Here is a 27,628-nt window from a genome sequence, read left to right on the forward strand (position 1 = left end):
CTCAGCCAATTTTTAATCCATGTTGCTACAGACCTTTTTAATCATGATCTATAACCTTCCCACATGTCAGTAATGTGACCTTGTACCGAAATACCTTGTGAAAATCTGTGTACATCAACATCAATACCGTTTGCAGCATTGAGTCCTTCTGCTACCTCTTCAAAGAATCAGCAGGCTAGTTAAACATGAGTTCCTCTTTATAAATCCTGGCTAGCTCTTTTTAATCAACTGACCTTTTTCTATGTGACTATTAATCACATCTTGGATCATTGTTTCTAGAAACTTCCCCACCTATGAAGTTAAACTGACTATTTCTTTTTGGGATCTGTGTCACTGATACAGTGATATTGTGAATGTTTTCCTCTCCTCAGAGACTTTCACCCACTCTTTAAACTTTGCATCATTACCCCTTCCACAAAAAAGAAAAACCCTTCATTCCTTTAGCCCCTTTAGACTCTTAAGGCCAAACTCTCTCGAACTTAGAAGAATGAAAGGAAATCTAATTGAAGTATATAAGACGCTAATAGAGATTGACAAAGTCGGCACAGAAAAAATGTTTCTTCCAGTGGAGTAATCTAGAATGATAGTTCATGGGTTTTAAAATAAGGGGTGACAGATTTAAAACAGTTGAGGAAAAAGTTTATCTTGCAAACAGTTGTGATTCTGTGGAATTCACTACCCCTGAGTGTGATGGATACTGGAAATAAATTTAAAGAGGACATAGGCAGATTTTTAATTATTAATAGATTGAAGGGCTATGAAGACTGGGCAGGAAAGTGAAGCTGAAGCCAAAATAAGATCAACCACGATTGTACTTAATGGTGGAGGGACTGGATTGCCTACTTCTGCTCGTGGTTTTTATGCGTCTCTCCACTGCAAATCTCCATTCATCACTAATCTCTCTTTTCCTTTCAATATCTTAGAATATGCTGTTATCATAAAGATGTGGCCAGCTTTTTCAAAACTTTATAATTCTTTTCAATCAGATTTCTGATCCTGCTGTAGAACTGGAATTGCCCTAAGCACAATCACAAATTGTTCTATGATTCACTGTGCAGCACCATTCCTGATTAGTCAAAACCAGCAAAAGGTCAGCGCCCTGAAATTTTAGCTCATGTTTCTCACAACGCCAGATACTTTTGTATTCTTTTGTATTCTTCCAGAATTTTCTGTTTTTATTTCATTTTTCCAACATTTACAGGATTTTTTTTTGCTTAAGTGAATGCAGAGTGACTGCAGTTTTTAAACTCCCAGAAAGTAAACGACTCAGATAAAGTTTGCTAATTTTTAATTAGTAGCTGTATTATGCCATGTCTACTTGGTTACCAAACAAGTGGGAACAATTCCAAGAAAATTAATATTTGACTGGAGAATTTCCAATTGGTGGAAGATAAATGTTGTTGCTAGTCTCAATGTGAGGGCATCAAACTTCAAAGAATTATAAAATTACCTTCCTTGGGTGCAGTGAAGGGGCTTGATATGCAAGGGATAAAACAGTAATGCACTATTGTCACATAGGTCTATTTAATGCTGGATTTTGACATCAGGCTATTGTGTATCATTGCTCATCATTCAATATTGAATGAAAAACATCCTTATACATTTTATAATAATCCTACCTGCAGGTAATAAGCAGTATTTACTACCTTCTTCAATCCAACTGCTCTAAATCTGTTCCAATTGGTTCTGTCTTATTCATACACTTGAATTGCCAATAAATAAGGGACTGTTTTTTAATCCTTTTACCCAAGTCAATAATGAAAGATCAGAATGGCCGCCTATGTGTGGAGCCACAGGAGAACGGGGAGATTTTTAATATTTCTCCTCAGTGTTTATGGCTGCAAACACCTCTTCTCTGGTAACCAGTGTGGAGCTGGAGGAACACAGCAGGACAGAAAGCATCAGAGGACCCTCCTGACCCAAAACGTCAACTTTCCAGCTCCTCTGATGCTGCTTGGCCTGCTATGTTCATCCAACTCCACACGGTGTTATCTTTGACTCCAGCATGTTCTGTTCTGATTATCCTCTCTGGTAATGTGTATTATGCAGCCTTAAAGCACATTAAGGTGGATAAATCCCCTACACCTGATCAAGTCCATCCTCAGATGTTATGTGAGGCTAGGGAAGAAATTGTAGAGGACCTTGCAGAGATTTTTGTTTTATCTTCAATCACTGATGAAGTTCCAGAAAATTGGAGAGTGGCTAATGATGTTCCATTGTTTAAAAAAGGTAGCAAAGACAAGCCAGAGAACTACAGGCCAGTGAGCCTGACACCAGTGGTAGGCAAGTTATTGGAGGGAATAATGAGGGACAGGATCAACCAACATTTGAAGAGTCAAGATTAGAGATAGCATGAATTTGTGCATGGGAAGTCATGTCTGACAAATCCTTTAGAGTCTTTCAAAGATAGATGGGGGTAGGACAGTGAATGTTGTCCATATCGACTTCAGTAAGGCCTTTGACAAGGGCTTGCATGGCAGGCTAGTTTTGAAGGTTAGGTTGCATGGGATCCAGGGAGAGCTATCTAACTGGATTCAAAATTCTCTCGATGATAGGAAGCAGAGGGTGCTGGTTTCTCGTACTGGAGGCCTGTGACTGGAGATGTGGCACAGGGGGTGGAGCTCGGAACTTTATTATTTGTGATGGCCTGGTGGTATTATCACTGGACTGTTAACCCAGAGACTCAGATAATGTTGTGGGGACCCTGGTTCAAATCCTGTCATGGCAGATTGTGGAAATTGAATTCAATAAATATCTGGAATTAAGAGTCTAACGATGACCATAAATCCATTTCTATCAACAATCCATATCTGATCTTAATGCACCAAGCTTTGATCACCAAATTGTCAGGAAAAAACCTAGCTGGTTCATTAATGTCCTTGAGGGAAGGAAACTGCCACCCTTACCTGGTCTGGTCTACATGTGGCTCCAGACCCACAGCAATGTGGTTGACTCTTACCTGCCCTCTGGGCAATTACGGGTGGGTAACAAATGCTGCCTAGCCAGCAAGGCCCTTGTCCAGTTAATGAATAAAGAAAAAGAATTTACATTAATGGCCTGGATGTGAATGGATGTGAATGAACAAGGCATGATTAGTCAGTTTGCGGATGATAAAAAATTAGGAGGTATTGTTGATAGCGAGGAAGGTTATCAAAACTTATAGAGGGATCTTGATCAGATGGGGAAGTGGGCTAAGGATTGGCAAATGCAATTCAACACAGATAAGTGTGAAGTGTTGCACTTTGGAAAGTAAAACCAAGGTAGGACTTATGCAGCAAATGGAAAGGTCCTGAGGAGTGTTGTGAAACAGAGGGACGCAGCAGTACAAGTACATAGTTCATTGAAAGCGGCATCACATATAGACAGGATGGCAAAGAAGGCTTTTAGCATGCTGGCCTTCATCAGTCAAGTCATTGAGTATAGGAGTTGGGAGGTTAGTTTACAGTTGTTTAAGTGGCTGGTGAGACTGCACTTGGAGTATTGTGTACAGTTTTGGTCACACTACTATAAGAAAAACATAGTTAAAATGGAAAGTAAGCAAAGAAGATTTCTGAGGGCGTTGCCAGGACTAGTAGGCCTGAGTTACAGTGAGAGGATGGCCAGGGTAGGACTTTATCCCTTGGAACGTAGGAGAATGAGGGATAGATTTATGAATGACCTAAGGGCAACTTCTTCATGCAGAGAGTGGTGCAAATATGGAATAAGCTGCCAGAGAAAGTGCTTGAGGCAGGTACAATAGCGACATTTGAAAAAACATTTGGAGAGGTGCATGGATGGGAAGGGATCAGCGGGATGTGGACTAAAACTAGATAATTGGAATTAACCGAGTAGGACCACGGTCAGCATAGACCAGTTTGGGCCAATGAACCTGTTTCCATGCTGTATTACTCTATGACTCCACGAAATATTGGGGTAGAATTTCAATATCAATGTATCTATTTTACACATATAGAGAAGGCTTTGGTTGAGCGTTTCTTCCACAGGACACAATAGATTGTTTTTTGGAATTCGTAATATACAGCTTAGTTAGAGTCTATTTTTGGGTCTATTCTGCATTTCATGCTATCCACATAATTTTCTCTTTTTTGCATTAGTTTAGTCAATAGTGTTTCAGATGTTTCATTTCTTAAATCATAACCAACCACTGCCTGAAGGTTTCAGTGTTTTCACTGCACAAGGTCTTTATTCTGTGCTTTATTTTTTGGTGAATTCCTTCTTTGTAATCTTCCAGCTTGTATCAGATTTTCATCCTGTAACAGTCAGGCCTTCTACTACAAAGGGCCCAGGAGTGGGTTTGGGCAAAGAGGATTAAACGTTACATACATGAGGATGTCAGATCAAATGGAATTAGATCCAAGCATCCAAGCAAGAGTTCCAAGATCTCCTTTTTTTCCCTCTCTTTTATAAAGTGTGTATACTTAATGGATGTTGTTGATGATAAAGGTGTGGATTTCTTTCTACCAACAATCCATATCTGATCTTAATGCACCAAGCTTTGATCACCAAACTCCACAAAAGCTCCTAATTATGGGCGCCTGTGGCTATTAATCACCAGGAACTGTGCATAGGGATCTATCACCAGCATCCCCCTCCTGTAATTACTGTTCCCTTCCACTTGTAAACCAGCCAATCCATTTGACCATCTACAAGAGTTAGAGGACATCTATTTCCTAGCCTTACCAGGTTCCTCAGCATTTTCAACCTCTCCTGCACACTCCCTTCCTCCAAAGCCTCATTTTTCTCCCTTCCCAATCTCTAGGAAATCTTTGACACCGTTGACCTTGTTAATTGTCCTTTGCTGTAGTACCAACCACTGGTATTTTTTCCAGTGGTGATTGTGTTACTAGTTCAAGTTCTATGCACATGTAACCTCCACTATGTTTGCTACTCTGGCACTATCCTGATTTTGCACATCATAAGGAAGCGACCTATTATTTTACAGATGTAGCAACATTTTGGTTGTATTGGGTATTGCTTGTGCTTGTGAGGCCTTTTTCTTCCACAGCACTGGCACTGACTGTTTATATTTGCTGTTTAGCCTACTCTTTGTAATGGCTTGTCATCTGTATATGTAGCATGCTTGGTATCTGATTAAGTAGATAGGTCTGTTGGTCTGCCCTGATAAGATTTCCTTCCCAGAATTTGTCTGTGCGTCTTTCTAGTTTCTGCTTCCGATACTATTTGAATAGTCTTCTTCAAAGTCAGATTTTTCTTGGACTGTAATAAATCTGACAAAGGCTCTTCAGTGATTGCAACAAGAGCTCTGACTCTTATAAGTACTGACTTCAGAGCTCTCCAGTCACAGTTTTCCAATAATCTGCAGAAGTCTTTAATGAATTTATTTCCAGATTCCCCTGCTGAGCACTTCTGTTAAATTTTGATTTTTTTAAAATGTTATGTGTTCTCCAATTGAAGTGCAATTAAAAGCTGTAAAAACTTCTTCAAAAGTATCTATGCCATCTTTTATATTTTGTTGATTTATAAAGTCATTTGCAATAGGACCTACTGAATGAAACAAAATATTTACTTGCTTAGCTTAATATTTAGTATTTAATTTTAAAGCAGTGCACTATACTAAGAGCTGTTTTCATCAAGATGTCCAATTTTCAATCCATTTGTCTTATCATTGGCAGTAAATCATGATGGCTGTAAAACTTTTTTCTACCTTTCTTTCTTACCCTTTTAGATCGAAAATTGCAATACCTTATCTCTGTACTGCTTACACGGGGCATTTTTGCATTTTAAACGATCAAAATATTGGTTCCTAATACCTACAGGTTTTCTTGCCCTCTATGGTTAAGATGGACGTTTCTTACTTCTTAATGGGAAAAACTCAAAACTCAAGAAAATGTATAGGTTTGATAGTGTGGAGCTGTAGGAACACAGCAGGCTAGGCAGCATCAGAGGAGCAGGAAAGCTGATGTTCGGGTCAGGATCCTTCTTACCCTATCTCAATACTGATTTGATAGTTTCTTCTGTACTCAGTAAAAATATTAAATACTATCTTTCAAAAACTCTCAAATTTATTTAATACTTCCAGTACTCATCGTACATTATGACTGGACCTTTTTTCTGTTATCAAAGTTGAAATTATTCCAATAGTATCTATTCCCTAGATTGTGAATATTACAATAACATTTCCTCTCATCTTGCTAAAATTGTAGATTTTACAACGTGAGACAGGCATAAGTCTTGCCATAATTTATATTACATAGTCGACAGCCAAAGAGATATGTAGACTAATCAGAGGAAGTTATTTGAGCCATGTAAAGTTAGACAGCTCTGAAAGTGGAACCAGTTTCAGGAAGGTACAAAGATTATTCTCAGGGATAAGCAAAACACTTTCATAATGTGATATATTGTCTTAACACAGGTACTGGCAATGGATGAAATTGTGCAGTGCTCCCAAACAGAAATCACCAACTTCAATTTATTATGGGTTATGGTTGAGCCATTGTAGCGACATGTACTACCTTTAACAGAAAATAGATTAAGCACATAACAGCTATGCTTTTCATATTGACACTGTGTTGTTTCACTATTTTGGAATAGCAATTATACATAGTGCCATTTAGAGGTGCAATACAGAGCACTAATAGATGGGGTTATGAGAAGAAATAGAAAGCATGGAATGGTTGTTTAATGAAGGGGCCATTTTGTTAGTTAATGCAATATTAAACCTTGATCTGTCTCGAGCAGTATATGCACCAGCCAAGAACCAATTGGTGGAACCATTGTAACTAAAAACACTCACACACGCTGCTTTTTGTTTGACCATGTTACAAACAAATGCACGAAAATGAAAAGGTATACAAACCATTTACAATTTCTAATCAGGGTTTAAACACGTCCTTATATCACTGGCAAGGTTACATTTTTTGCTTAGTCCCCCCGAGACTGTGCTTTAGCACTCTCTCTAAAGCCTTCAGTTGTTGATGTTATGGAGCTCTCAAAATGGAGTTGCATAGGACACTCAAGGATTCTGACCTGACCACAATTAAACCTTTTCATGTTTCAGGGAATGTACTAATGCTCATAAATATGTAACTTATTCCACAAGCTAACAACTAAAAATGTGTTATGGCTTGCACATGAAGTAAACATGAAATAATGACTTTCTTAATACTAATTTCTTAAATATTTAACCTAACTCTTACAATAATATGAATTACCACAGAATTTCAATGTTGATAGGCTCAAGCTCCAGGCCATTGCTTTCCCAAACCTTATCAAATTCTGAAGTATCCATTCTATAGTCATTCCTTTTCATCCCAACCTTTCACACTAGTTACATGAGAATTTATATCTTTCTAAGTAATACTTGGTCCCTTACTCATTCAATTAATTTTAGTCTTTAAAAAGTTTCCCACACATTTTATCAAGGATTTCTTTTGACAAAGTAGTCAGTCAAGTCACACAATTGCATGAGTGTTTGCTTGCCTAACACCTCCCTAGATGAACACTCGTTAAGGCAAAGAAAATTTGTAGCTACATGTTGAAACCTCTGGAAAACTGTTTTTTTTCAAAAGAAGTAAAACTTAATTTTGAAGACTTTGAACAGAAAGTCAGTTTAAAGCTAAACTAAATATAAATTTAACAACCTCATTTCTATGCACTTGTTTTACATAACTTATCACTGAAAATATTAACAATATCATGACACATTGGATGAATAACAAAGCCCTAAAACCAAATAACTTGATGAATAACTTACAACTTTATAAATAAAAGGATCCATTTCTTAAAAGATAACACAATTTCTTTCCCTTGATAAATATTTTAAAGAAAAAAATTCAATGCGCGGATGAAGGAATTCCCCCACTTTCTACACATGCCCAACATTAATGAACAACTGAAAATGCACATTTACACAGTACAAAAGTTGGATACAATATGACACAATTGAAACCTTTATTTCGCTTGGACAGTTCCAATAATTTAGTTTGAGGGGTTCAACCCATATTGGGTTTTTTTGGAAGCTATTGTAGGACTAGAGCATGTGACATATGTGGCTGCCAATGTCTCCAAAGGAAAGAGAAAGCTGAAATATGATCTGTTTAAGTGGAAGGACTATAGAAATTAGATGAGGGGCAATAAAATAACATTAATTTGGTTTAACATAAAAAAAGCTTTTCTAACACCGTCTGGCTGTCACAGATTAGTACCTTTTTGTTTTCAAAAATAAGTGACCGAGGCAAGTCAAAGACAACTATCATTGAAATTCTGCTACTTGGACACGGTGCACTCAGAAAGACACACCAGCTTGTAGAATGGACCAGCTTTATTTCCAGTCTTTTTTGCTTGCTCTGTTAGCACACACTCACTCTGAGCCTATCCGGATGCTCACAGTATCCCTTCCACATGTTGCCGTGCCTTTCTGCACTTGCTCCCACAGCCAGAGATATCAGGCTCACATGACTTCCGTCCCATCTTGCCATCAAAGCCAGGAAGCCCAACGTGGTTGTCAGCAGGCCTCAGTCAAGCCAAGAAGGATAGCTTTCACTCAGTACAGTCATAGAGTCAAACCGCAGGGAAAAAAAGCCTTCAGCCTAACTTATCCATGCCAACTAGGTTTCCTAAACTGAACTGGTCCCATTAGCCTGCGTTTGGCCCATATCCCTCTCAACCTTTCCTCTTTATTTACCTGTCCAAATTTTTTTTTAAGTGTTATAACTGTACACGCCTCTCCCACTTCCTCTGGCAGTTTATTCCATACTTGTATCACTGTCTGTGTGATAAAGTTGCCCCCTCAGGTCCATTTTAAATCTTTGCTCTCTCACCTTAAACCTTTGCCTGCTAATTTTGGACTCCCCTACACCACTTGAAAAAGACGGTGTCTATTCATCTCATCTATGCCACGCAAGATTTTATAAATGAGTACAAGGTCATGCCTCAGCCTTTGACCGAAACAAGTCCCAGCCTATCCTGTCTATCCCTCCAATCAAGAGCAGCCTGCCAAACCAGTCCAAGGGCTTGCACACAGTGAGTCAGTCATACAGGGCAGTCAGATCCAGGACCCCCTTTACATAAGAAGCCTAATGAAGGGCACCCATAAGTAGTATTGATGCTTCCTGTCCTATTAGGGTTTGCTTTCCCCCTGGAATGTGAGAAACACAGCTATCACCTGAGATGAAAGTGGATGGCACATCTATTACTCTTGGTGCTGATTGGGAGATGTAGGTTGGGGTAGGTGAGAGCAAGAGGCGATGATGTTGCAAGCATTAGTGAGAAAGTTGGAGCAGGACCCTTGGTGGAAGGATAGATTGAACGTGATGTATCAGAAAGAAGATGATGCCACATACTCAGGTGGTGTGAAAGAGGAAACTGATTTTCTTCTTACATGGCCGGGCACTCCTCCAGATGGCTAAGACTGCTTCTCCCTGAGTGGCAACTTCAGACAGGGCTGGCTTGATCTGCTATTGTGGTCTCCACCTCTGGTCCTAAGGGAAGAGGAAGCCCCATTTGGCTCCAATTTCTCCAACAGGACCTCCAAGATGCCGCCCGCAAACCCAGGCACTGATTTCCCTGTCTGCCATGTCTAGCACAAATATCAGGAACAGAACAAGACATCTTTGGACTGACCAGTTGCACAATGGCCATTCGAAGGTAGTGCAGACATTTCAATGGCTGTCTGCTCTGTGGCCAGTTGTTCCAGGACTAGTGCATGGTGAGACTGCGCATAAATCGAATGCAACAGATATGACGTTTGGGGTTGATAAATAATGAGAAAAGTTTGGTAAGATACAGCAACAGACCTTGCTTGATCTTGCAGTAACAAACTCTCCAAAAGCATTGTGGCAATGCAGCTTTTGCCAAATAATAAACATAAGTTCAGCTCAGAAGCTTCAGCTGATAAAATTATAAAAAATACCAATGGAATTCTAGGATAATAAAGTGTGAAGCTGGATGAACACAGCAGGCCAAGCAGCATCTCAGGAACACAAAAGCTGACGTTTCGGGCCTAGACCCTTCATCAGATGAAGGGTCTAGGCCCAAAACGTCAGCTTTTGTGCTCCTGAGATGCTGCTTGGCCTGCTGTGTTCATCCAGCTTCACACTTTATTATCTTGGATTCTCCAGCATCTGCAGTTCCCATTATCTCTAATGGAATTCTAAGAGTCCATTTTAATCCAAACAGACTAGATGGAAACTAACTGAATCAAACCAGCTGTTATTTAACATCTAAGTTTACTTCCCATTGAAGTTAGAACAACTCAAATTTGTTGCAAAAGTTATATAATGAATAAGCCAAGGGGTAAATCTATATAGAATGTTACTAAGACCTTACTTAGGTACAGTATTGAACTCCACAGTGTAAAGAATATTGAGTTTTAGAGGAGATACAATGCAGATTGATTACAAAGCTATCCAGTGTATGGAACGCAAATAAACAGAGAACACAGGAGCAGAGTACAATGAATGCTGGAGATCTGAAACGAAAACAAAAAGAGCTGAAGAAGCTCATTAATTCTGTGAATCATTGAAAATTCTTTATATTAGAGACTTAAAATGAAGAAGTTCACCTTAAGTGAAAGTGGTTAGTTCAAATAATATGCCGTCACTCAAAATTAGATTGGAAAGGTGAATGAAGGCAAAGGGAGGAAAGTGAAATGGGAACAGAGTAATTAAATGTAATTGTGACACTTTGCTTTTGTGCAAATTAAAGACTCGCATAACTGTATGTGTTAAATGGATTGTTCCTGTAAGATTTATTTGTTTCTAAGGGTTCCTCCACAGAGAAAACTCTTCGAGTATATCCATTTGCTGGTGAATTACAGCAACTAAAACCAATGGCACTAATTCTGCTTTGTTCTCCATTTATCTATTTCAAGTTTGGTAGACTCCCAAGAAAATTATGTAAATTTTTGAAATTTTATTTGGCGACCAGGAGAATGTCTGGGGAGTTCCTGTGCCAGTAAGTAAAACTGTGGCCCGTATGTTTTGTTTTGCAGCAGGAAATATTGCAACATGCCCTGCTCATTGCACATTTTTGTGCACTTTTTAAGAAATTTTTGTCCATGCAGTTGATAATCATGGTGAATGAGCAATAGGACATCTGAGACGTCTCTGAACAAAAAGAATTTACCAGTGAAATTAAACGACAGCGGAATGACCAAAGGAAAGACCCATAGGAAGAATTTTATCAAAGTAAATTCAACATTAATTTATGCATGAAAGTAAAGAGGAAGAAAAATTAGTAAAGATCGAGATAAAGCTATCAGGAAAGCAAAATAAGGAATTTAAAGGAATTCACGTTAAAGGTATTCAAAAACTTAAAATGTAAAATTTTTAAATCACCAACACCCACCAACAAATATTCAATCCTAAGAAATAAGACTTTTATAATTGTTCACTTTTTGAACAAGGATATTGAGTGGCAGTTATCAAAACTATCATTTTAATGGTATTTCTGCTACTAATTACTAGATGGTTTTTCTGGGGCAGTCAATGTGTGACAAATATATCAATTCATGGAAAGTTAAAGGGACATTACATTCATGAAGCAGAATTTACAAAGCAATTTATCATGAGTCATTGTCACGGGACACCTCTTACTGACATCAGGCTGATGACCAATTTGTTTACTAATTAAAGCATACATTCAGGAGCCATTATCTTCGAGCAAAATCTGAAGCAATCTTATTTTGATAACTGATTTCAGTTTTAATATAAAGTGGAGTCCAAAGTCCTTCAGTAAATAGTCATATTGGATTGGAAAAAGAGGTGGAGACCCATGATCTAGGCTTTCCACTCATTTGTAAGACTTTAAGACCATAAGATGTAGAAGCTGATATAGCCCATTCGGTCCATCAAGTCTGCTATGACATTCAACAAGATCATGGGTAATCTGCTTATTCTCAACTCCACTTTCTAGCTCTTTCCCCATAATACTTGAATCCCTTACTGTTTAGACATGAATATACTTTGTGGCTGAGCCTCTATTACCCTCTAATGTAAAGAATTCCACAAATTCACTACCCTCACAGAGCAGAAATTCTTCTTCATCTCTGCTTTAACTAGAAAATCTCTGAAACTGAGATTATGCTCATTTTTTTCATAGAATCCCTACTATATGGAAGCGGCCCATTTGGCCTATTGAGTCCCTACCTTATCCCTGAAAACCTGCATTTCCCATGGCTAACCCATCTAACCTGCACATCCCTTGACAATATGGGCAATTTAGCACAGTCAATCCACCGAATTCGCACATCCTTGGACTGTGGCAGGAAATCAGAGCACCCAAATAAAACCTACACAGATAAGCAGAGAATGTAGAACTCCAAGCAGACAGTCGCCCAAGGGTGGAATTGAATGGGGGCCCCTGGCACTGTGAGGCAGCAGTGCTAACCGCTAAGCCTCTGTGCCACCCCTCTTGTCCCAGATTTGCCCACAGGAGAAACAACTTCTACACGTGTCCCCTGTCAATCCCATTAAGAATCTATATGTTTCCACAAAATCTCCACTCGTTCTTGATGCCAATGAGTACAAGTCCAACTTGTTCAACCTCCCTCCATAGGAAAATCTCTCCATTCTCAGAATTAATCTTTTGAATCTTCTCTGGATTGCCTCCAATGCGAGTATATTTTTCCTTAGATAAGGGAACCAAAGCTATTCACATTATTCCACGCGTGGCCTGATTAATGCTTTTAATAAGGCTTCCCTATATTAATAACCTATTCCCTTTGAAATAAGAGCCAACAGTAATAAACTACCACCCTGAATTTGGATGCTAGCTTTTTGTTAATCATGCATAAGGACTTCCAAGTCTTTCTGTGTTTCAGCTTTCTTCAATTTTTCTTCATTGAAATAGTATTGAGCTCTTCTATTCTCCATCTGCAAAGTACATAGACTCACATTTTCCCTATTTTGTATTTCATGTTTCAAGATTTTGCCCACTCAGTCAACCAGCCTACATCCGTTTGTAGACTCTTTGTAGTATCCTTTCTGTTTACATCCCTATAAATTTCTGTGCCATCCACAAACTTTCTGATAGTACATTCACTTTTCTCATTGAATTTATTTGTATAAATAGTAGGTAAGTGTGGCCTCAGCACTGACCCCTGTTAAACTCTATCAATTACAGGTTGACATCTTGAAAATTCCACCTTTATACCAACTCTCTACTTTCTATCTTGTAGCCTACACTGTAAGCATGCTAAATACTACCCCTAACACAATGGTCTCTTAGTTTATTAAGCAGCCATATATGTGTGATGTTATCAAACCCTTTTTGGAAATCCAAATATATTATAACTACTGGTTTCCCTTTACTACTCGGTTTGTTACCTTCTTAAATATTTGTCAGGCATGATTCTCCCTTGAAACCATGTTGATTCTGCTTGATTGAAATATGTGTTTCTAAATGGTCTGTTATCACATCCTTTATAATATGCCATAACTGTTTCAAAATGACACATATGCAGGTAACTGGCCTATAGTTACCTGTTTCTGCCTTACTCCCATTTTGAATAAGTGTTTTACACTAGCAGCTTTCCAGTCCTCTGGAACTATTCCATAATGTAAGGATTTTTGGAGGATTATTACCAATGTATCCATTATCTCTGTAGTTACTTCCTTTAATATCCTAGAATGGAGCTCCTCATCTCCAGGGGATTTATCGATTTTGGCCATATTAGTTTTCCTCACATGTTTTCTGTAATGATAGTTATTATATTTATTTTCTACCAACCTTTGGCCTGTTGATTATTACATAATTTTGAAATCCTATTAGTGCCCTATACTGTGAAGACTGATGCAAAATACATATTCAACTCATCTGTTATTTCCTGCTTCCCATTATTATTTCACCAGACTCTTAGAGCGTATTCACTTTTGGTCTGCCTATTCCCTTTTATGTATTTGAAGAAGTTCTTACTGTCATTTCTGTATTATCTGCTAGATTTATGTTCCATTCAGATGGACACTGGAATAGACATTAAAAAAAACCTACCCTTGTGATTATCTTGGGATGAGGATCTGTAGAATTCTCCATAATTTCTATTTCACCAGGTGACTTCCACAAATTCTCTTTTACAGCAATCTTTACTATAGTATTTGTGCTCAGTGGCAAGGGAGCTGAATCTTTTGCACTCACTATCAGCTGGTAACTTTCTTCTTCTTTTGGATCAATTAACTGATACCCTGGAAAAAAATACATGTTTAATAAAATGTCACTCTTTATTATTCATCACTCTTCCTGACTCAAAGGCAACAAAGGCAGAAGGCACTATTGACTTTACTATTAAGCAGTGTACTACAGGCAGTGAATGGAATGAAATCCACTTTTACACTGCCGCTCAAGACAAATTTCTACCTTTGAAGATTTGTCCACCTGTGAACAACTTCAGAGCATACCAAATTCAAATTCATCTTACAGTCCCTCAGGCGTAAATGAGCATAGTATTCATTAGAGATTCTTTGTGCAATGGCAAATATTTATGTTTCATCATGAATTTATCTAATGTTATATTTTGATAATACTTGTATTGTAGATGTACCAATATAGTGGTAAATATATTCTGTTACTATAGTTGATGTGGGAAGTAAAAGGTTACCAGGGTTCATATTAAAATTGTTTTTCTCTCTCTGGACCACTGACTGCTTTGGCAGTGGGGGAGCCCCCATGATCAGTAGATACCAGAAGTTTAATACTTCTTGTTTTATACCAGCCCAAGTTTACTTCCATCCAACTGAAGGCTGGGGCCTCTTTGGAAACTCAGAGATTATGAGCCAAGGCATGGCCAGAGAGACTAAAGGAGAAAGAAGGGTTGTATTAGAATCATCATCTGCTAACAAACAGGCTGGGGGAGGTGTCTTAGCATGTATGTTGATGGGTTAAGGAGCAACAGGACTGAAGTCTAGGCACACTGACCAATCGATTGGTCAGAGTAGGAAAATTTAAGGCATAAAGGTGAAGAGAATTTTGTACAAGAGAGAGATAAGAATACTGAAAAGTGTTGCAAGCACTGAAGTGTCAGGTGTGTTACAAAACATAACCTGAGAACATAATGAAAGAAAGAGATGGGCCCAAGTGGCCCTTCACTGAATACCAGTTCAGCTAACACAAAAGTTGAGCAAAAGAATGGTTGGGACCCTGAGCAGATTGTAGTCCATCAGAAGGATTGGCCAGAAAGAACCAAAGAATAAACCAGAAAAGTAAGTCATAGCTGTGTGCCCCATGCACATGTAATTGTGTAAATCAACAATCAATGGATGTGAGTTTGCTCGCTGAGCTCAGCGAGCAAACTCACATCCAGAGCCTCAAGCTGAGCTACAAATGTTCTCAAAACTCGTCAACAATCAATCTCAAAAGCTACCAGACAGAATCCTGGAAAGACAGAACTGAATTGTTAGGACTATATTCACTGAATGATGGGGAAGTTTAATGGGAAATGTATGAAATTCTAACAGGACTAGGCGGGACAAATGTAGGAAGGACACTCCCAAAACAGGGAGCCCAGAACCAAGAAGGTCAGCAATAATTAATTTGGAGTTGTTCAACATTTTGGGGAACTGTCCTAAGCTGTTGGGGTGGTCAAATTGTTAGAACCTTGGAGATCAGATAGGTTGTCACTTAGAAAGGCAGGGATAATAAGCATAGCATTTTTAAGGGAAAAATCATGCTTTACAAATTGAATCGAATTCTTTGAGGAAGTGACAAGTAGGTAGTGTTGTGGATTTGTCAACATAGATTTTAGTAAGGCATTTGACAAGGTCCCACGTGGCAGATTGGTCAAAATAAGTGAAAGCCTATGGGATAAGCAGTACTATGTCAAATTGGATCCAAAGTTGGATTAGTAATAGGAAACAAAAGATAATGGTCAATGGCTATCCTTGCAAATGGAGAGTTGTTTCTAGTTTTGTTCCACAGTGTTTAGTGTTGAGACCTCTGCTGTTTGTTAGATACATTAACAATTTTAACCTGAACTTTTTGGGACACACTTGGGAAATTTGCAGATGACATAAAAATTTGGCAATGGATTGGATTGTGCAGGGAAAGCTGTAAGCTCCAAAATCTGTAGATGATTTGGTGGAGTGGGCAGGAAAGTGGCAGATGGAGCTCAACATTAGTAAGTGCGAGGTAATGCATTTAAGGAGGCCAAGCAATAAATGGAATATACTGAGAAGGTTAGATGAAGTGAGAGATCTTGGCATGCAAGTGCACTGGTCTCCAGAGGTCGCTGTTCAGAAAGATAAGGTTGTAAAGAAAGCATATGAATGCTCTCCTTCAATGGCAGAGTTATAGAATAAAAAAGTAGGGATATAATGGTGAAAATATAAACAATACTACAGGCCACAACTGGAGCATTTTGAGCAATTCTGGCCAGCACATTATGGGAAGGAAGTAATTGTTCTGGAGACACTGCAGTGATGATTTACTCGGCTGGAGAAGGCTGGAGAATTGGAGCTATGAGAATATATTGGTTTGGGTTGTTTTCCTTGAAACAGGGAAGGCTGAGGGGTGACATAATTGAGGTACTGCATACAACATTGTGAGGGGTAGAGATAGAACAGACAGGAGGAGCCCATTTCTCTTGGCAGGGAGTTTAAAAACCAAGGGTCATAAACTCAAACTAAGTAGCAAAACGATTAGAGGTGACATGAGGAAAACCTTTTTTGGTGGATGGCGGATTGCTGGAATTCACTGCCTTGGCTGGAGGTGAGAGGGAGAACGAGACCCTAAACTCTTTTGAAAATTAACCGGAACTGCATTTTAAGTACTGGAAGAGGCAGGGTAATGGGCCGTATGCAAGAAGATGGGATTAGAAAGGGCATCGAGTGTCTTTGGATCAGCATGGACAAGATGGGCTGAATGGCCCGGTTTTGTGCTGTATCACTTCTATGGGTTCTAGCATAGTTAAGGAAAAGTAAATCAGGGCGGCCAGAGTAAACCAACATGCCATTGGAAAGATAAAAGTAGAAGAAAGCTTGTGTGGATTCTTCCCTTTAGATTGGTTATACAACAGGAACATCAGCTCTTTTAAAGGAGAGTCACAATGAGGAACTTGGGACAGATTAAAAACAAACAAAGCAAACTACAACTTTCACTATAAGATTTACTTTGAGATTTCAAGTTGAAAAGCACAAGCTGAACACATTTTAAATGAGGGAATTGAAATCTGGATATAAATTTGCAACTGAGGATAAATGGTGACATTTAATCAAAAACAGAAATTGCTGGAAAAGCTCAGCAGCTCTAGCAGCATCTATAAAGAGAAATCAGAGTTAACGTTTCAGGTTAGGGGACCCTTCTTCAGAATCGGACCTGAAATGTTAACTCTGATTTCTCTTCATAGATGCTGCCAGACCTGCTGAGCTTTTCCAGCAACTTCTATTTTTATTTCTGAGTTATAGTGCCTGCAGTTCTTTTAGTTTTCATTTAATATTGGATACCACTAATTAGAATTGAAAAATTGTTTGAGTTTGAATCAATTCTTGTGTTTTCAGTTCAGATTGTTAAAAAGAAGAGAATTTGACAGAGAAATCTAAAAGAAATCTTGAAACTTTGAAGCACTGTTGGTAAACAGCATTCTAAAAATTCTCAAATTCAAATTCCTTACTTGTTTGAGCAATATCTATTTAGGCTATTCCATTGCACAAGGCTTGTTCCATTTTCATAGGGAAGGGGTGGTGACATCATGACTATTGGATCTGAGAACTTCTGCTCCACCAGCTTTCAGACAGGCAGAAAGTTAAAACAGAACACACAACTTTCCAAATGTATTTATATTGAGTATTATAAGAACTTTTATGTTTATGAATTGTCAGATTAACCCGTTCTGTTTTGAGCAAATTGTGCTCTCTACATCTCAATAATTGTAATGGCAGGCAGTTTCAGTAGTTTGATCAAACACCGACAATGAATTGAAGTTGATAAATCAAATTCAATTGAATTAAGTTGGCATCCTGAAATGAAATTTCAAAAAGATTGTAGGAAAACAGCTTTAATGTTACAAGCCCCAGACACTAGAGAGAAACATAAGGTCAAATCTATGAACTCTGGTAGCACTTTAATTTCTATATCAACAGAATCCTTTGAAAGTACCTACACTGAAATGTAAAGTTAGTGATTTCAATAATAATGATACATGGAGAGGTCCTACAGTTCAGATAGCTTTTTAGTAGAAGAAAGTGTTCATCTTAGGGTTAACATACCTTCTTCAGTTGTGGAGATTCTTCCAGATTGATTATCAATCTGGAAAAACATTATGTCATTATTGTTTGGGATTTGTTGTAAGATGCTGTAGTAGATTTTAGCATTACGAGTTTCAGGGTCATCCAGATCAGTTGCAGTAACATACATGAAAGGCTTGCCTGTAAATAGATTTTAAAAATTACATTGTAAGCATACAAAGATAACTTCCCCTTTTCCACTTTGAAATGTCCACTTTTCATTGCTTTACCTTAACCTCCCCAATATCTCATCCAAGCAGCCATTCATCAGGTCAGAGTGTGGATGGAATTTAGTGGGAACAGGCCTGCAACATGTTCGTGTGCATAACTGATGGCTGTCACTCCCCACTGACAGTATATGTTTGTGAAGTCAGCTCAAAGTCTAATCATTCAACTGCAACTAAGTATACACTTAATGCAGTAGCGCTCCCAACAAGCTCAATAACAAAATGATCAAAACCAAAACTGTTTTGACATTTCTTGACTCCAAAGCATAGAAGGAAAATTTAGGAAAGATAACTAAAAGCTTGGTTGAAGTAAAAGCCTTTTTCAAAAGACATCTCAAACAGGAGAAAGAGATAGAAGTTTCATTGAACGATAAGTATCATCAGATCATAGTTATATCTCTGCCGAAGCCATAATATCACCATGTCCATCAGCAGTAAACCCAAGAATAGCAAAGGCTTTATTCAAGGGGACCATTTATTCTCGGCAGAGGTGAGACAGGGAGCACTGATAGCCAACCTGTCAGTCCACCAGGGCAAAGATGGAAGCAGTAAGCAGAATAGAAAGGAGTTGGCAAGAATGAGCTCTGGTGGCCCATGGGTTAGGAAAATGTTGAATAGATTAGGTTTGGACAGTTGAGTTTGCTGAGCCTTGAACAAATTGTCGATACAGAAGGGAGATGCAAAGTTATTTAAAGCAGAACTAAATCTGGCAACAAGAGAGTAAGAACGGCACTGTGTAGGAAGAATTGGCACTTTCAAGGGTATATTACTCGAGGCCAAAGAAAGATTAAAAAAAGCCTGGCAGCAGGAAAAATAATGAGAAGAAAGGGAGGTATGAGATTTAAAATGTGGAATTTTTAAATGATCTTAAAATTATGGGGCTGAATTTTCACAGAGTTGTATAGTTGCAACAGAGCTTTAAAAATGATGGATGTGAACTGATTCCTAATTCTTACCCACATTTCCAGTTCTCTCACTCTTTGGTGGTGTGAGAGAAGGCTGCAGGCAGAAATCCAAGCACTTCCATTCTGGACCTGGTTGGCTACATTGTGGGTATCAGTATCTCCTGACCACCAACAATTATCAGGGAGTATGGGGTGCTTCTCAAGGACTCATTTTTCACTTCCTCTAAGAGGAATAGTGAACTATTGTCCAGATATGGGGACTTTTAAAGAGACAACTTCAGAAGGTCTTGGGGCTATGCCCCAAATCAATGCATGCTCTCTGACCCACATCCATAAGCCCCTCATAACCTCATGCAAACCCATGCCCTACACGAACCCCTAATGGCCTCTCATTCCCTCCATGAAAACACAGAGTACACCCTATGTTCCTTCATCCAGTATACACTCTGCGCAGATTCAATGAACCATACAGTAACAACTGTACAGACGAATATGCTTTAATAAAAAGCCAGGTATTACCTTTCTTCAAAAAGTGCAGCTACAACCCTATTAAACTCTCTATCAATCAGAACTTTAAAGTGAAACTAAAGGCATTTGGCAGTGCTTTAACTTCTGCAATTAAACGTTTAACGGTGACAAAATTAAACTCGATACGGCCTGCAAAACTAGCAGAGAAGTTATGTTTTCGCTTCTGTGCATCTGTTTCAACAAAATAATGGAAGGGTGGGATGTCCAACAGCCTCATCATGCATTTGCTTTGTTTCATCATCACACTTATATCCCACTAAGAATTACAAGCTAAGAAAGCAGCAGTCATCTTTGTGGCATCCCATTAGTAACTACCAGCCAATCTATAAATGATATGATTACTTCTATTATTTGTTTTCTGTTGTTTAACTTATTTTTAAATTCATACTAATAATCTTCTGACACATAAATAAGGAAAGGAGACTTGAGATGAGACATGAGCCATCAAAGTTGGAAAAGATGAAATCACAAGCAGTGGCGGAAATATTGAATAATTATTTTACTTCAGCATTATCAAAAGAGGTAGAGCTAGTAACATTTGGCTGCCATGTTGTAAAAAGGCTATAAAGACACTGGGGAGGATGCAAAAATGATTTACATGGAACAGCTGCAGGAGGTTGCAATATATATTGATGTTGCTGCTTTCAGTGCAACTCCCTGTGGAAAGCAAACTTAGAGAGGAAGAGCAGAGATACACTTTCTTCTGGAAGGGGAAACCAGATGAGGGTTATTGTATTCATTGAGTTGTGTTTGCCATTGCAAGCTAAATCACGGAAAAGCTTAGAGAGCATCTAATTAGCATTAACAAATAACTCACGACCCTATAACTTCAGCTTAGTGTCATGCAATGGACCACACTAATCAGTGATTATGCCTTCACACTCAAATTTACTGACAAAACCAAAGAGCTTTTATACAGATTTAGATTCTGCACTGGGCACCATCCAAAAAATAAGACTAATTGGTTCTATTGGAGGATTTTAACACCAAGTTTGGATTCACCTCCACCATTTGGAAGGATGCCATCAGGATTGCAGGGTGGAGAAATCAAATATCAATAGCCCCCAACCTCCTCACCAAGTGGATTGAGAGAACTGGAAATGTGGGTAAGAATCAGGAATCAGTTCACATCCATCATTTTTAAATACAGTCTTATCATCTCAAATGCATTTTCATTGGAAAGATAAATACAAGGCAATCGGGTAAGGCCCTGATCCAAGCAATGACATCTGGGAGGGTTCTGGGCTGGGAGGGCTCTGGACTTCATTCACACCATTCAGCATGCAAATGACTGCAGGACAGGCCACAGGCGTTTACACTCCACCATGAGCCTGCACCTGGCATCAAAACATTGGATATACACAAAGAAATTGAGGACAAAACTTAACATCTACATTCTTCAAGATATAGCGATAAGAGAACAATACAAGGTGCAACATTCTTCCTGTACTGTTCTCGCTGGCTCAGTAGGTAAAGAAGGTCAAAACATGCGATGCTACGCAGTCCTGCACAACACAAATTTTGCATCTTCCATGTGATCAAATCTATCTAGAAATCAAAAGCAAATGGTACCCGCCCACCACTTAGCTGAAAATAGCAATATGCTTCCTAAAGTCGAAGCAGCTATCCAAGAAAGTCGAAATCTCTCAACCTGGCGTCTTTCGTATCAGACAAAACAATCTTTCATCAACTTGGAAGATCAAACTTGGGTGGGCTGCCGACACTTGTTGAATTATAAATATCTATTCTACAGATGAAGAATAACAAGCTGTGTGGTCCCCACAGCATTCCTGCGTTCATTATAAACAACATTCATAAAGCTGGTGTTCGTAATCTCAATCTCAGACCACATTACAAAAATCTGTGAAGAGCAGGTATTTACTTCATGACTTCCACAATGCTTCACTTTTCAAGAAACTAATTTGTGAAATCTGCAGAAGCACCTCCTTTCTCTGGGGAATGTTTCCACACATATACTCCTGAAGAACACACTGTCCATCAACAAAGATTTACATCTGAAGATTCCAATGCAGTTTCTGATCATCCACTGAATGACAGATATGATATTTGTTTCTCAATAATTCTAAGGCAAGTGTCTGGAACAACACAAATTGCTCTACAGGATATTTATTGATATATAAAAAGCAGAGTGACCAATTACCTTACATTTTTTAGGGTTTGTCCCTTACTTAGTTTGTTTGTGCTAGGAAAAATGGCTAAGTAGCTACTGCTCCTAACCTACATGTTTTAAATCTTTTATCTATCATTTCAAGAACAGCTCTTGCTCTTTTGATCATGACCACCTGTCTACTGTAATTATCATCCTTGGGAGCCCTTTCAAGAATGCTCCAGTGTCATGCATGTACAGCAAAATGTGTTACTATTCTGCAATTTTTGTACAGTAGTATGATGTCTTTTGCAATAGATTTTAGTATAAGCATTTTTGGGTTCAGATGAGCACCAGGTAAGACTGTGTGATTGTTCCAACTCACTGCAATATCTACTATTGTCTTTTCATGGCTATTTGAGTTCAACTTCCACAAGGTGTGATTGAGTTTCACCCAGACTGAAGTTTTTCAACTTCAACCAAGGTGAAAGCCAACACTAAGTTGATCCTCCAAGTCATCCACAACTTACAATATCCTGACAACTGTACAGTTATGGCCCATATTAGAAGCAACCTCTTCATCTCTGTATACTAAATGGTTAGTCTCTCATTCAACTTCAGCAAGACCAAAGTACTCCATCAGGCCTCCTCAACACAAGATGTCCCCATTCCATGGGACAGCTCTCGATCTCTCTGCCCAGGAATATCTAGCTTCAATATTGCCCTGGTGAGTCACCTCGGGATGCACAAATCATGAAAACTGGCAGATGTTGGCTTCATTTCAGCAGATTGGCAATGAAAATGGCAAGTAATGCAAGGTTATCCCTATCAGGCTGGGTCCGTTGAAGGGGATTGTTGAGCGATTATCTAATTTGACAGCCATACAACTGGGAGTGGTTTGCATTGAGTAGATAGGGAAAGGGACCTGATTTCCACCAAGTTGGAGATCATCTCTGCCAAAGTCACTTGTCAGAAATTGCAAGTTGTGCCCAAAATCCCAGCCTCTCTCTTAATACTCGGGTGAGATTGGGGATAAGCCACTTCTAGGACACAGGTAATCCTTTAAGTGACCAGTTACCTCAACTGAGATAATGGGAACTGCAGATGCTAGAGAATCCGAGACAAGAAAATTCGGAGATGGATGAACACAGCAGGCCAAGCAGCCCAAGATGCTGCTTGGCCTGCTGTGTTCATCCAGCTCCACACTTTGTTACCTCCACTGACACTTTTTTGGAGTCTAGCAGCTAGAGCATGGAGATTAGACTGGACAGCAGCAGATCTGTTTTCAATGTGTTTCCTTTGGATGGCAGAGTACTTCTTTGAAGAGCTGAGCTACGCCTGCATATATGGGCCTAGAACAGATTGGAGGTCAGGGATCTTTTGGTAAAAGTTGTAGGTATCATAAACCCTTTGAAAATTTATCAAGAGCTATCAACAACAGCTTGACCTGTCAAGAAGTGCCTTGGAAGTATCAAAATATCCATTTATGAATAGCAATGTTTTATTCAAGAGTGCAATCTGCAATATAGAAGTTCAAGTACTATAAATACTTTTCTTCTCCTAAGTGCACAGGTAGTTCATTCATGGGATATCATCTTTGTTGCATAAGCCAGCATTTACTATTCATCCCTAATTGCCCTGGAGAAAGAAATGGTGACCTGCCATCTTAAACTGCTTATGGTGTTTGTCATTTAGTGACATCCAAAGGGTTTTTAGAGAAGAAATGTCAAGATTTTGACCAAACAACAGTAAAGGAATGATAATATTATCCAAATCAGGATGGTATGTGGTTAGAAGGAACTTTCAGGTGGTGATCCTCCCATGCAATAGCTACCCGTGTCCTTCTCAACAGTACACGTTGCAGATTTGGAAGGTGCTATTGAAGGAGCTTTGGTGAGTTGTTGCAGTGTCTCCTGTAGATGGTACAAGCTGCTGCCACTGTTCATTAGTGGTGGAGGGAATAACTGGTGCTGGCAACTAATGGGGCCTCAATTAAGCAAATTGTCTCATTCTGGGTGGTACACTGCTTCTTGTTGTTGGAACTGCACTCCAGAATATATGATTAGTCAGCATGGTTAGTGAAGGGGAAAATGCAGATGGAAGTAGGCACTAAGTTGGTATACAGGGATATGAGGTGCCAGACTATTAGAGGGGATTGGGTTGTAAGGCTGGGCACAGGTAAGGCAAGGTATTGAATGGTGATGAGGGAAAGTGAAGGAGTGTGAGAAGTGATTGCCTAATGTTGTCTTGGGACAACTTTGGTGGTGGTTAGGCACTCTTTAGTGGAAGTAAGTTACCCTTTGTGATTGTGAAAAAGCATGCTTATGTGTAGAAAAGTACGTACATTAACTTAGTGGTGCTTGAAAAGTTGTCAAAAATGATACAAAATGTGCAGCCGTAAAAGTGCTTATTTGAGAGTACCTGTTTGTATAAATACGTGATTGGATTTGTGCTACTTGATTGATGTTCCAGGCTCTCATTTTCATAACCTTTTACACCTGTTTATTGAATGGATCTGTTTACTGACATAAGGTTTTAATACTTCAGTGACAGATTTGTTGACATAAGATGTTTTAGCCATCTTAGCAAAATGTTTATTTACATAAATTATTAAACACTTAAATGAAAGTGTTATCATAGAGGATTTGTTGAAACAATTTCGCCATTTTGGATGTTTGCTTTGTGTTAATAAGAGTGTTATTTTTGCAATAATAACATAACCAATGTTGTGGTAACTCTATTTTCTGTCATGGTACTGCCTATCAATGCCCATTCTGGGTAATAAGTGGGTTGGTATTAAGTGGGAAGGGAAAATGATGGTGGGTGAGATAGTGAGGTTTTCATAAGGGCTTTAAAGATCCATAGGGATAACTGGAACTTATTGTATGAGGGGCAGTGGGAGATGGACGTAAGGTGACATGAAGAGGCAATAAATGGGCATAGACTTGTACAAAGTTTATGAGGTGCCAAGGTGCTCAGCACAGAGGCATGGGCTGGCGTAGAATGTATAAGGGACATGGGGATGTGTGTGTGTGGCAAAGGGGTTATGAGCTGATGACAGGAGGGTAGATTATTTATTCTTATATAGGATGTCCGTTCCCCATTTCTCTTGAACTGAGTACTTGTTAGACCATTTCGAGGGCAGTTAAGAATCAACCATATTGCTGTGGATCTGGAGTGGCATGTGGGCCAAATTGGGTAAGGATGACATATTTCCTTCCAGAAAAGGCGTGAGTGAACTACATCAATTTTTAAAACTATCAGCAGTGGTTATATTTTCACTATTAGCCTAGATTTTGATTCCAGATTTTTGTTTCATTGAATTCAAATTCTACCAGCTGGTATGTTGAGATTTGATCATTAGCCTGTGCCTTTGGATTACTAGGTCAGTGACATTACCACTACACCACTGATGTCCCTTTGAAAGTTGGTAAATACAAGGTAAAAAGTATAAATATGGAAGCAGGAGGATGTTTTCTGTTTCTTTCTTTATTTCTCAACGTATATGCCAGTCAGTCTTTCAGGCTCAGAGATAGTCCGGTTCCCTGGACTGACCTATGTCCTCCCTAACTCCCCACCTACACTCACCTTTACTGGTTCTATCCCTGCCTCTTTGACCTGTCTGTCTCCTCTTCACCTATCTTCTCCTCTATCCATCTTCTATTCGCCTCCCCCTCTTTCCCTATTTATTTCAGAACCCCCTTCCCCTCCCCCATTTCTGAAGAAGGGTCTAGGCCTGAAATGTCAGTCTTCCTCCTCCTCTGATGCTGCTTGGCCTGCTGTGTTCATCCAGCTCTACACCTTGTTATCTCAGTCTTTCAGGCTCGTCCTGACTTACATGGTCAGGCTCCCAATCCAGTCTGTATCCTTGATTGTTCTCTGCAGAGACTTGTAAAGATTAGATTCACAGAACTGGGATTTTTCCTACTTCTGATCCTCAATCCAGGAATTAAAATCGAGACCAGAATGTTTTCACTTAGGGTGAATACAAGCTAGAAGCCATCAATGTAAGATAATCATGAAAAAATCAAATGGGAATTATTTATCTAAATGGAATCTTGGTAAATTAGAGAGTGGTTGATACATTCACGGGTAGACATTAGGGCAAGCTTATGCTAACAGACTTAGATAAGGCAAAATAGAAACAATACCAATGGACATATATCACAGAAGAACTAATCTATTGGCCTTTTTCTGTGCAGCATGTTCTATGTAATGCATTATTATTGGATCAATAAACTGGATCAATATCCCATTTATAATTGTGTGAAGTCCATCATTACAATGGGCACAGAACTATCATGTGGAGTCAAGTGAGGAATGAATATGATTTTGACAGGATCATATATGTCTCAAATACATTTTTTTAACAAAAAGAACATCATTGGGAAAAGCAGAAAAGCACAACGCTAAGAAGGGCTCCTTTTATAGAGTGCAGGAAACACTGGGAGTAGCAAAGCAGCAATTGGCCCACCACAATAGTCTTTTCAAGCAACATTGAAAAAACCAATGGAGGAAGTACAACAAAAGTACAACAAGAGAGAAAACCCTTAAGAAACAGCAGGAGAAACACCGGTAGAATGACAGCCGTAAAACACTGCAGGAGGAAAGAATAGAGGCAAGACACAGAAGTATACCAAAAATTCATGCCACAGAACAAGGGATGAGTACAATCATAATTTATTTTTCATTTTAAATTAAGTTCTTCATTTTTATCATACTTTAATTAAGCTAACTATAAAGTAAGTCCAAATGAGTGCATTAGTACAACCTAATTTGATAATTATCATATCATCACAATTTTCAAAATAAATCAAATTTAAGGATGTTTAAAATGAAAAAGAAAGGGAATGCAATTCTAAAGATTTCTGAATCATTCAGTAATTGTAAATAGCGGGAGTTAAGTAACACATTGAATTTAATCACCATGGTAAATAACGTAGCGTAGATTGAGGAAATGAGCTGATTAGTCAGTGAGCTTTTATTTGAGTCTGAAGTTCACTTCTGTTAAATCAGTTAATGGTGTAATAAATAAAGGCAAGGCAGAACATCTCAACTCCTTGGAATAATAATCTTGTTGCGTGGCAGAACAACAGATGCTTTTTGTGTCAGAGGTAACCACATGTGCAGAAAATGTAGTAGCCTCGATAAGTCACGTTCCAGGTTTTGGAGCTTGAGTAGCTGCTAGCATTGCTGTAGTGCATAGTAACATTGGCAGTTTTATGAGGCTGATTTTCTGGACATGCCCATTCCCTACTTTAAGAGTGTGTAGGTAGATAGAGAATGGTGATAGCCAAGCATTCAAGGAGGACCAGGCAGATTGTACAAGCATTCCCTCAGTGCATCTCACACTCTAAATTTTAGGCGAGGCAGTAATGTAGTAATGTATTGTCATTGTGCAGAAATCCCAAGACCCAAGTTAATTGTCTGTGGTCCTGAGTTCAAATCTGACCATGGCATATGATAAAATTTGAAATCAGTACTAATATGGAATTTAGTTTTAAAAATCTAGCCTTATGATGACCATAGAAACATTGGCAAATGCAATAAAAAATCTGGTTCACTAATGCCCTTTAGGGAAGGAAATCTGTGATCCTTACCTGGTCTTTATTTGACTCCAAACGCACAGCAATGTGGCATCTGAAATAGCTCTAGCAAGTCACTTATTTGTCATCCACTTGTTTTTCT

The 27,628-nt window shown here is 38.8% G+C and overlaps 1 protein-coding gene and 1 long non-coding RNA gene across 3 annotated transcripts in view; one reads left to right on the forward strand and one right to left on the reverse strand.

Moving 5' to 3' along the window:
* The window catches only part of LOC132209591 (uncharacterized), a 128,016-nt gene that overhangs the window by 74,582 nt on the left and 25,806 nt on the right, over positions 1-27,628 (forward strand). The gene's annotated exons all lie outside the window — the stretch shown is intronic.
* cdh17 (cadherin 17, LI cadherin (liver-intestine)) overlaps positions 1-27,628 on the reverse strand; it is a 111,759-nt gene that overhangs the window by 48,312 nt on the left and 35,819 nt on the right. For both annotated transcript variants that reach the window (XM_048529621.2, XM_048529622.1), the window contains exons 6-7: positions 18,156-18,314; positions 13,951-14,141 (exon numbers count right to left, since the gene is read on the reverse strand). In XM_048529621.2, the coding sequence (XP_048385578.1) occupies positions 13,951-14,141; positions 18,156-18,314 (350 nt within the window). The remainder of the gene's footprint in view (positions 1-13,950; positions 14,142-18,155; positions 18,315-27,628) is intronic.

This window comes from Stegostoma tigrinum, chromosome 5 (genome assembly GCF_030684315.1).
Source record: "Stegostoma tigrinum isolate sSteTig4 chromosome 5, sSteTig4.hap1, whole genome shotgun sequence".
In the NCBI taxonomy this organism is placed as follows: domain Eukaryota; kingdom Metazoa; phylum Chordata; class Chondrichthyes; order Orectolobiformes; family Stegostomatidae; genus Stegostoma; species Stegostoma tigrinum.